General features: G+C 33.3%; 2 protein-coding genes across 2 annotated transcripts in view; one reads left to right on the top strand and one right to left on the bottom strand.

Annotated features, from left to right (window-relative positions):
• HELRODRAFT_172393 (hypothetical protein) overlaps nt 1-1,331 on the bottom strand; it is a gene marked incomplete at both ends in the record, with an annotated part of 3,310 nt that extends 1,979 nt beyond the window's left edge. Inside the window, 2 exons of the mRNA XM_009019049.1 lie at nt 1-51; nt 1,119-1,331. The exon at nt 1-51 is cut by the window's left edge and continues 69 nt beyond it. Of these exons, the coding sequence (XP_009017297.1) occupies nt 1-51; nt 1,119-1,331 (264 nt within the window). The remainder of the gene's footprint in view (nt 52-1,118) is intronic.
• A 4,713-nt stretch (nt 1,332-6,044) lies between these two features.
• Nucleotides 6,045-11,078, top strand: HELRODRAFT_172392 (hypothetical protein; the record flags this gene model as incomplete). The annotated part of the gene is made up of 4 exons (XM_009019048.1): nt 6,045-6,050; nt 7,006-9,618; nt 10,497-10,600; nt 10,943-11,078. The coding sequence occupies 4 exons, from the start codon at nt 6,045-6,047 to the stop codon at nt 11,076-11,078; spliced, it is 2,859 nt and encodes a 952-aa protein (XP_009017296.1).
• Between the last annotated feature and the right edge of the window lie 671 nt (nt 11,079-11,749).

The raw sequence follows: 11,749 nt of genomic DNA, 5'->3' as shown, positions 1-11,749 counted from the left end.
CTTCAAATTAACCCCGCTAAAATCAGGAGTGCAAGGATTGAGGAAAACTATCTACAAGAGTGAAAGAATGAACTTTAATGACGATTGCGACAACAATAACATTACTATTGCCGCAACATTTATATATTCATTCCTTCATTCATTCAATCATTCATTTATTCATTCATTCCTTCATTCCTTCATTCATTCTTTCTTTCACATGAATTTATTATTTCTGGTTTTTATTTGATTATTCGAATTCAATTATGCCTTAGTTTATTCATTTTTTTCGTTCGAATTTAGATTAAGATTTATTGCCTATTCATTTTCACGCAGAAAATTGTTTTTATGTTTTATCTATTCATTTATTTATATTTTTAAAATTCAAGCATTAAATCCAAAAAATTCATACCCTCAAATTTTTTCGTTTTAAATTCAAAATTTTCAAAAATGTCCTCAAAATTTATAAACATTCCATAAAAATCTTACATAATTTCATTTTCTTGATGCCTCCAAGAGCTTAATAACCTGTCTTCGCCTTGATTTCTAAGGAGATTTCTAACTGTTTATGATTCGAGAAAAAAATTTTTAACACAGGTAAATAGAATAAAAAAATTTAGTAAACAATTTTTCGTTTCATTTATTTGTTAATTAATTAATTCATTCAGTCGTTCATTCATTCATTTATTCATTCATTCATTCATTTACTCATTCGTTCGTTCGTTTATTCATTCATTCATATATTTATTCATTTGTTTGACTTTTGTGAAGAGGTTTATGAAAATTTGGACCAAATGAAAGCAGTGGATACTGTGTACTTGGATTTTGCTAAAGCTTTCGATAAGGTTTCGATAAGGTAAAGCTTTCGATAAATATTCACATTTGGCCTAAAAATTAGAAGCAAGTGGAATCACAGGAAACACACTCAAGAGAATTTCTAATTGGTTACAAGATAGAAGGCAAATTGTTGGTATTGGTGGAAACTTTCCAAACTGGAGCAATGTCTTCTATCTACCACTTCGTCTGAGTTAGTTTGGCAGTCGATGACATACTCCAATCAAATACTTATTGTTTTTGCTCTTTATTTTGTCCCATACTATCTCCTTAAAATTGATATTACCTATACTGTCATTCCTGACATTGACATTCATGTTGTTATTAACGAATAGATTAACTGCTACTGCTTCATGTCCATGATTATTTTGATATTCTCTGTTTTTCCTAAATAACGTGTAACCATTGATACCAAATTCCCAGTCACACATGTACATGCCAAGATTCAGTTCTGTCGCTGGTTTTTCTTCTTCCACATATTGAGCTAACTCCTCCCTTTTGACATCTGACGTTGACATAAGATATTTTTAAAAACCTCTTAGTGATCTTCAATTGTTTTATCTTTGACTAAAATTATAAAAATCTTTTTCTCGATTTTGAAATTTTAATTTCTCCTAGTAGACCTTTTAAAAAAAGTTATGAAAAAGTTGTTTCAATAAGTTACTTTAAAAAAATGGCAATTGGAAATTTAAAATTACTATTACTACTATCAGTATTACTGCTTTTTTTCTGATAAACTAAATTCCACTGATACTAATAATATCAATAACAATAATAATAATAATATTTATTATTATTATTATTATTACTATAATAACTTCATATAGTATTAGCACTATTAAAAGCAGTCCAAATAAGAATATATAGAAATATCGCCACTAAAAATATCTACAATGAAAAAATTGTCGATTAAAAACAAATTAAAATAACAATAATAGTTGTAGTAGTAGTAGTTATAATAATAATAATAACAACAACAACAATAGGAATAATAACGAAAAAATAAAACAAAGATAGCAAAAAAAAAGTGAAAAAAATGAAGGACTTAAGAGTTTTTCAACCGAAATTAAATGCGAATTTTTTGCTTCTGATAAGTTGGACGTTTGGACACAAAAGTCCGGTAGATGGCAGATTTAAAATAATAATTTTTTTATTTATTTGAAAAATTATAAAATACTTTTTTGATATTTATTTCTTTGTTTCAATAATGTTGTTGCGATGTCAAGGAAATTGTGTTTTTATAAACAGCTGATGTTTGTTGTTGTTTTGTGGTTGTTGTTGATGCTGTTGAAGTGTTGGGGCGGTCATAGTTGTATTATTGTTGCGGGCATTGTTATCATTATTGTTATCGTGATTGTTGTTGATGTTGTTGATGTTAATGTTGTTGAGTTTGTTGTTATAATGTGAATGCTGTTTTTTTTCTGAGGTATTCAAGTTACGATTCAAGCTTGTAAAACCATTTTTCTATTTGTTTGTTGACGAGGTTTTTTGTCATTGTCATTACTGTTTTAATGTTAACAACTTTGTTCTCGCATTTTTCAATGTAAATTGTTTCTGGTATAAATATTGCCTATGTCGTCTTAGATTACATCAACATTGCATTAGACGCAATGTTAATGATACTGGTTTTGTTAATGTTTTTTATGTAATGTAACTTGTAGTTACTTCGCTGTGATTATCTTATAATCCACGATCGGAAGGAAAATTTTTCTAAAGAAGTGTTAAAAATAATTTCATTAACATTCCATTAGTCTAGTCTAAAATTTAAATAATAAAACAGCGTTGGTAATACTAAAGTATTCTTACTTAAAAATTTTTTTGAAGTGCAACCTTTTAAAAGCAGCAAGCACTAGAAATGTCGATTCGTAATGAAAATGTTTTTTTGCTTCATTACAAATTTTATTTCATTTATTCGAAAAAAATAATTATTTATTCATCATTTTTAAACTAATTTTGAAAAAATTTGTCAAATATTTTTAATTTGTCAATGCCAGATACATCTAAAAGAAATATTTTTGCCGACGTTTTTGACATGTCGAACAATAAAAAAAATAATTATTTTTGTGGATGCGTTGTAGTAGTAGCAGTAGTAGTAGCAGCAGAAAAATAAAAAAAAATTTCTTTTTAATGCGCAAAAGTTTATTGTGGAATTTTAAATTGATTTTAACGTTCAGCTAAAAGAAAATTATTCAAGCGTAAGCTAAAAATAAAAACTACAAAAACATGATAAACATTTTATTTGATAAAAGAACTTTGCGTCGTTGTTTTGCTTCAAAAATTCCAGTTTGAATATCTTCGTTGAGAACTTTTATTGAAAGCACGCGTTGGAGCATTATATATAAAATAATATATATATATTTATATTTATATATTTATTTATATATATATAATAAATCATTTTATAAAATATTAATGTTTGTTACATTAAATAACTCACTTGAAACTATAATAACAACAACAAATACAACGACAATAATAATAACAATAATAAAATTAATAATTACAAAAAAATACAGCCAGCTCAGACCGAAGACGGACAACAATTTCAACACTTTACAACAACAACAACAACAACAGCAACAACAACAACAAACAATTAAACATCGATGAAATAACATTGAAAATAACAATGGCATAATATTAATACATGATAGTTATTATGATATATAACAGTTGAAAGACATTTACAACTATCTTACGAATGGCTAAAATAAATAACATTTATTCATGACATTAACACCAAGCTATTTAACAACAGATTAAAACCAACATCAACAACGACAAAAACAACAAAACATGTGACGTAACATTGTCGTCATCAAAAAAAATGAATACCAGATAATAGATATTTAATGAATGGAATGACGTCATCAACAAACAAACAAATAACGAAATATTTTATTTCAAAAATAATTTAAAAAAAAACTCTAAACCACAATGAATAACATTTTTTTTAAATAACAACATCAATCAGAAACAAACTTAAAAAAAACCACATGGGTGAAACACTCAAAAACTTAAAACATCGGCTATCAATCACCTCAGAATAAATTACCTTATAATTAATGGGGTGAATGAAAGAAAACGGCGACGGCAAGAACAACAGCCATACGCTCATCGAAAAGACGACACACAACCACCTGACATCAACAATGAACCGCGTGACAACAACAAAAAAGTGATGACAACAACATACAACCACGTGGCATCAACAAACAATCACGTGACAGCAACAGACAATCACGTGACAGCAACAGACAATCACGTGACAGCAACAGACAATCACGTGACAGCAACAGACAATCACGTGACAACAACAAACTACGCAACATCAACAAACCACCAGGTGACAACAACAACACAACTACGCGTCAACAACGTCTAACCACGTGATATTTACACATCCATCATGACGTCAGAGAGCTATGACGAAAGTTTTCCACAATTTCCTTTCCTATTTCCGTTGGAGCAAGAGGATGCTGATCAAAATAATGACGGTCATTTATTGAACAATGACGATTATATCAAAGCAAGTCAATTATTTTTTTTTGATTGGTGGTTATGTCCCAATTCTCTAAAAAGAGTATTTATCCAGAAAACGTACAACAATTTTGTTATTTAAATTATTATTATTATTTATTATTTGTTGTATTATTTTTTAAATTTTTCAAAGAAACACCCAGCGGCTTACATAAAGCCACCCATCACTCACAGTACATCGCACGCGCCTGGCAAGAATCACTACGAATTCGAACACAGTGATGGCGAAAATTAAACCAGGCGCCGTAACCATTATGCTATCACACAGCCAACAATTATTATTATTATTACCAGTTGTAGTAGTAGTATTTTTCATATTATTATTAATATCGCCATTATTATTATTATTAATGTTTTTTACCCAAAGAAATTATTTTAGAAAGAAAGAATAAATAATATACTTTTTCTTGAAATTACAAAGACAAAATAATATTTTTTTGTATCACATTTTGTATTTATATCTGTATTATGATATTATGCTGGTCCACGCTGACGTCATAATAAATTGAGTTTGATAGGTGCGATTGCGTGCTGATGACGTTGGGGATGGCGGGAAAAACCCGAGACAAATAAACAAGGAAATAAGATCTAATACATATAACTAGAATAAATAACAAAATTAATAACAAAATAATAATGATCTAATAACAAAATTTATGGCAAGCTAATATAATATTTCATATTTTTAAATAATTCAAAAAAATAATCAGAAAGAATATTTTTTAATTTATCAAAATTGAAATTATTAAAAGTTTGTTTTTCAAACCATTTTATAAATATAAAAATAACTAAAAATTGTTTTTCTAAACATTTTCGAAATTTAAAACTATTTAAATTTTTAGTACCTCAAAACATTTCAAACTTTAAAAAAAAATTTATATTATTATTTGACTGCCATGTATTAAAATTATTTATTGATTTTTTGACGATAAAAATATGATACATGATTAATAATAACATAAATAATATTAAATGAAGATAATAATAACAATAAGCAATAAATAGACATAAAAATAGAGGTATGGGAATTCATGCTAATGTAACAAATGCTTCTATTGGATTACATGCCAGTTCAACCAAACGAACTCTATCCATATTTTTATTGGTTATTTTATATATTTAGCAACAAAGCCATGAAAATAAATAAAAAAATGAATGAAAGAGTGAGTGAATGAAGGAATGAATAAATGGATGAAAAAATGAATGAATGGATGAATAAATGGAGGGTGATGGGTGGTGGGATTTTGATGGATAGGTGGTGAATAAAAAGATTGGTGGATGGATAGATTAATTAATAAATGAACGAGTGGTAACACGAATGAATAAATGAATGACAAATGAATGAATGAACAAACAAACGAATGAATGAATGGATGGATGGATGGATGGATGGATGGATGGATGGATGGATGGATGGATGGATGGATGGATGGATGGATGGATGGATGGATGGATGGATGGATGGATGGATGGATGGATGGATGGATGGATGGATGGATGGATGGAATCAACTGATTAATTTATATTAGAGCAAAAAATAACTCAACTTAGCATAGGAAATATTTTTTCTAATGAGATTATTTTGCGTGGTGAAAATGACAAGCTTCCACAAATCCCATAAAAACAGACTAATTCGAAAGTGGTCTATTCAAACTTAATTGCCCTTTTAAATCTTGAAATCTGAAAAAACAATGTCAGTGAGTATATGAATGAATCAGTGTATGATGAATAAATAAACGAACGAATGCTAGAACGAACGAACGAAGGGATGAACGAACGAACGAACGAACGAACGAACGAATAAATAAATAGATGAACTAAATCGTTGAGTAAATGTTATAAAGTTAAACTCTTAAAAAACAATGCAATGCGTCTGAATGTTGTATACAATTAAAAAGCGAGAACTACGAATGCCGGCGATGAAACTTCCAAATTATTTTGATTGCCTTTATTTATATTTTTTTAATTCATTCAAATTGGAATACAAAATTTTAAAATGTCAAAACAGATGAAATTAAGTAAAAAGCGAAAAGATGGAAAATTTAAAAAGACGAATGACGAAAACCTTCCAAAAAAGTTTTAAATTGCACATTCTCTCGTTTTAGTTGCGAAAAAATTGAACTAATAGAAAAAAAATTACATTAATAATAACATAACAACAACACAACAACAACAAAATAACAATAAAATAACTTCATAATTTTAAAAATAAAAAAAGTTCATGAAAAAGTTATTCCAGTGAATTTCATTCATTTATACGTTCAATTAACTTTAACATTTTTAAATGCCCTCTTAAGTAACTCAGAATTTTGTACAATTTAAATTTTTATCATAAAAATTGATCAAACCATTTTTTATAAATGCTTCGAAGGCAAAAGAAAATTGCACCTTTTTAAATCCACTCGACCAAGATGCGCAATTCTAATTACGAGCCCAAGCTTCTTAAATTTTTGGCATTATGTAGTTATCAAGAAATAATTGCCCTACTTCAATAAGTTCGATTAAAATTTATCCAATTAATTGTTTTTGTGCAATAATTAGGAAACAATATTTAATTTAAACTGCAAATTAATTGCAAACCAATGAAACATTTTATGCTGTTAACTTAATGCGTTACATCTTCATAATAATGAAATGTTGCCACAAACACAGCAATACGTGGTGGACCTTGTGAACGAAGCCATCAACGAAAGTAACTATCGCAGCCACCCCTACGACAAGTACAACCACCGATTCTACCATTCGAAACTTGACTGGTACCACATCGTTTGGCCACTGTTGTTCCTCACAGGCCTTATCGGGAATGCGCTCTCAGTAGCTGTTTTCAGCCGACGAGCGATGCGAACCGGTCCGTCGTCAGTTTACTTACTGACGCTGGCTGTCAGTGACTCTCTAGTTTTGTTGTTCAGCTGTTTGAAAAGCTGGGTAGCAATGGTTTTTGGCGTAGAGTTGATGCACTACAGTTTGCAGTTCTGTCGCTTCTTTCGTTACTGCTTCTACACGTCTTCGCATTTGTCGGCCTGGTTAGTTGTGCTGGTAACCACTGAACGGCTCTTGGTGGTCTTCTGGCCGCTACGAACCAACAGCTGGTGGTTGGTGAAGAAGCCTGGATGGACGACACTAATTCTTGTGACCACCATCGCCACTGCCAACGTTAACGTGGCGCTGAATTCAAAATACTCCGCATTCAAAGTTCCCAACGATTTGAAATTCCTGAATGATATTAGCATTCAGATTGACAAGCTCAATGCAACTTATCTATCGAAATTTTTGGAAAATGCCCTAGAGCCATACTTTGATAAAGATGATGACGTCAACGATGACACCAACGACTACATCAACCATGAAATCGAATGCAACATTGAGAGATTAAGTGCTAAGCATTTTCAAATTGAAGAAAAAAATATACTGAGAAACAACCGCAGCAAAACGTCTGAAAAATGTTTTCTAAACCACAACAACAACAACAACTTCAACAACAACTTCAACAACAACAGCAAGAAGAGTTACAACCCAAGCAACTTGGAAATGTTGAAATTGTTGTACGCATCACTGATGCACAGCCAGCATCATAATCATCACCACTATCATAATCATCACCACTATCATAATCATCACCAACGTCATAATCACCTTCATCATTATCACAACGTCACATCACTTTTCGACTATTACGACTACCACAAAATCTGCACCGACGAAAGACACGGCTTCGCGGCCGAGTTCAACATCGTCGTCTACTCCATCCTTCCATCATTGATCGTCCTCATCTTCAATCTCGCCATCATCAAAGCCATTTTTGCAGTCACTTCTCTTGCGTTTTTTCATCGCATCAGTGGCAATGCAAACGAAATTGGTGGTGATGGTGCTGCAGCTGCTGGAGGTGGAGGTGGTCAATGTCGCCATGTCGGCCGAACATGTGAACAAATGCGTATGCGCCGAGTAAGTGAGATTCATCATAGCGTTAAGAACGAGTGTCATCTGCAATGTCATAACGAGAAGAACGGAATCAACAACAACAACAACAGAAGCAGCAACAACAACAATAGCAGCAGTGGCAACAACAACAGTAACAGTAACAACAGTAACAGTAACAACAATGCGGATAATAATGGTAGTAACAACAATGGTAACAATGATATCAACATAAATCATTATAACAGCAGCGCCAGTAGTAGCAGTAGTAGCGCAAACAACAACTTCAACTACAACGACGACAAAAACGCTATTGAGGAAAAAAATGTAGCTCAAAATTTATTCTCAATTTCGATAAAAAAATGTAAGCTAGACAGCAGCAGTAACAGCAACAAAAATAGTAGCAGTAGTGGGAGCAGCTGCCAAAGCAACCATAGCAACAGCAATCCAGCCTGCAGTCGGTGTGGTTGCGAGGACAGCTTCAAAGTCGGTTCAAAGATTGGTTTGGTTCTGACAAAAATTAAAGAACCGTTTAATTTGAAAAACAGAAGTGGCACCAACAACTCAGTCAGCAACAACGTCGATGAGAGGATCTTTAAATCCAAACTTTCTCAGCAGGAACCTCTCTCAAGCTGGAAATCATTTTCTGTTTTTCAGCTTAAACAAAAGCCGCAAATAAAAAATCAACAACAAGCACAACAACAACAACAACAAACACAACTACCACAAATACAACATGGCTACGAAAACAAAGTAGTTGCCGACGTTTCGCCTTGCAAAATATCAAAGCTTAAATCAACATCTGGTTTCAAATGTTCTAACAACAACAACAATAAAATTACTTTAAACATCAACCTTAACGACAACACTAACTATAGACAACATCAGTTCAGCGATAAAACCCATTATTACAGCAACAACATTTTCAACAAAAGACAAAACAATTGTCAGAGCAAGAAAAATAATTTAATCTATAAGGGTATTGGACCAGTTGGAAACCACATACCGACGCATCAAAATATAAACAAGGCAAATCTTCAGCTCAACAACAGCACTCCAATCACAACCACCACTAACAACAACAACTTGAACATCCGACCGATAAAAAGCTCGTTACTGCCGCCACAATCATCGCGAACTCAGCGTCAACATCGACCACGAGTGGCGTTCGCCTGCGACAATAAATCAGCACGCAGCAACCCGTTCCGTCAGACGACTTACTGCAGGAGACTACGCGAGAACAGTCAGCGAAAACTGACCATCACCTTGCTGGCAGTCTCCTTCCTCTGGCTGCTGCTCTCCCTGCCCTACTCTCTCGCTGATGTTTACATGGGAGGCAGGCCTCAAAAGGTCCTTTAACGATTTTTACGTAACTTCAATTTATCCGTTTGTTTTCATGTATCTTCGTTCTTTTGAAGTTTTAAACAAAAAAAATACAAAATCTCCAAATAAGCTCAAGTCAAAAGTTTCATTTTCTGTTTTCAAACATTTTTGCCTTACAAATGAGTTTTGTAAACCCTGCAAAAACTTCGCAATCCTCGGGCGAACGACAAATGCATGCAGCAACCTTCCTACGACAGATGCATGCAGCAACCTTCCTACGACAGATGCATGCAGCAACCTTCCTACAGACAGATGCATGCAGCAACCTTCCTACGACAGATGCATGCATGTTGTTCGTGGGCTCTGATCCATCTCTTTCATCATCTTTTCTCTTGATTAATCGCCAGCTAACTAACGCTAATGTCATCTTCTCACGATCCGCCATTTAACTTTTCTCTGAAGATAAATGTTGATGACTTGATCTCGAATCTCGACGCATGTCATGCGCGGTAAAAAATTAAAAAATAATGTCTAAATGAAATAAATACCTACGCATGCATCTTTGTTACTGCGGTCGCCTTGCAAACCGGAAACACATGACGAAGATTTTTTTGAAAGTAATAACAACGGGCATGCGTACCTTTACAAACAAGTGTCTGTCATTCATTCATTCATTCATTCATTCATCCATTCATTCATTCATTCATTCATTCATTCATTCATTCATTCATTCATTCATTCATTCATTCATTCATTCATTCATTCATTTTTTTTCTTTCTTTCTTGAACATGCCCGTTCAACTGACATCAACAAAAATAATAAAAACAACAACAGCAGAAGCAAAGCAAAAACAACAACAATAATAACAACAATAATAATAACAACGAACACTCCCGCCCCGCAGAGGTCAACACGGATCGCGACCTTCACCTTGCTCTACGTGAACCACGCCATCAACTTCTACATCTACTGCCTACTCCGCAAGAAGTTCAGAGTGGAGTTGAAAAGGTGGATGTGATGGTGACGATGGTGGTGGCGGTGGTTGTGACAATACTGATGATGATGGTGGTGGTGGTGGTTGTGACAATACTGATGATGATGATGGTGGTGGTTGTGGTGTGATGGTGACGGGGGTGGTGGTGGTGACAATACTGATGATGATGATGGTGGTAGTGATAATGATGGCAGTGATGACGGCCTTGATAGTGATGATGAAGACGATGATGACGGCAAAAAACGACGACGACGATGATGATGATGATAAAGGTTAAAAGGTTAAAGGTTACTCTCTCTCTCTCTCTCTCTCTCTCTTGCGTTTGCTTCAGAGGTTTCAACGACAAACACACACAGCGTACATGAATACGCGTGCAAACCACGCATCATGCACATCTCATATGATAGGCGGGGATCTCTTTGTATTCGAACCCAGTCACTGCTGCAGCAAGATCAGGCGCCTTTAACCATTGAGCCATCACGCCGATGGTGATGATGATGGTGATGAGGGCTAAGTTTATTTTTAATGATTCAAAATTACAGAAATAAAAAAGCCAAAGTGACGTCATTAGTGTGGCGTTAATATTTCACACCACACGTCCAGCACATTTCTTTCCATCCAATTTTCTTCTATTATCATCATCATCGTCGTGGTCGTCGTCGTCATCATCATCATCATCATCATCGTTATCATCACTATCACCATCATCATCATCATCATCATCATTACCAAGATCGTCTCAAACATTGTTATCAGTAACATACCAGAATCCTCAAAATCATAATAATTTAATAATGTTAATAATAATAATCATCATCATTATTATCATTTTAATTCTTTGCAGCATAATTAGCCTATTTGAGCATAATTCACGTATGCATGCTGCAAAAAGAACTATTAGTTTTTAATGACGTCATGGCCATCATCATCATCACCATCATCGTTGTCGTCACCATCATCATCATCATCATCATCATCCCCATCATCATCATTATCGTCCTCATCATAATCATCGCCATTCCCATCTCTATCATCGTCATCATATTACCATCATTACCGTCATCACCATTATCATCATCACCATCATCACCATCATCATCACCATCATCATCATCATCATCATCATCATTACCATCATCATCATTATCATCATCATCATCATC

The sequence above is a fragment of the Helobdella robusta genome (genome assembly GCF_000326865.2).
Source record: "Helobdella robusta unplaced genomic scaffold HELROscaffold_23, whole genome shotgun sequence".
In the NCBI taxonomy this organism is placed as follows: domain Eukaryota; kingdom Metazoa; phylum Annelida; class Clitellata; order Rhynchobdellida; family Glossiphoniidae; genus Helobdella; species Helobdella robusta.
The sequence above is the reverse complement of the archived record's forward strand: the minus strand, read 5'-3'. Positions and strand labels throughout refer to the sequence as shown.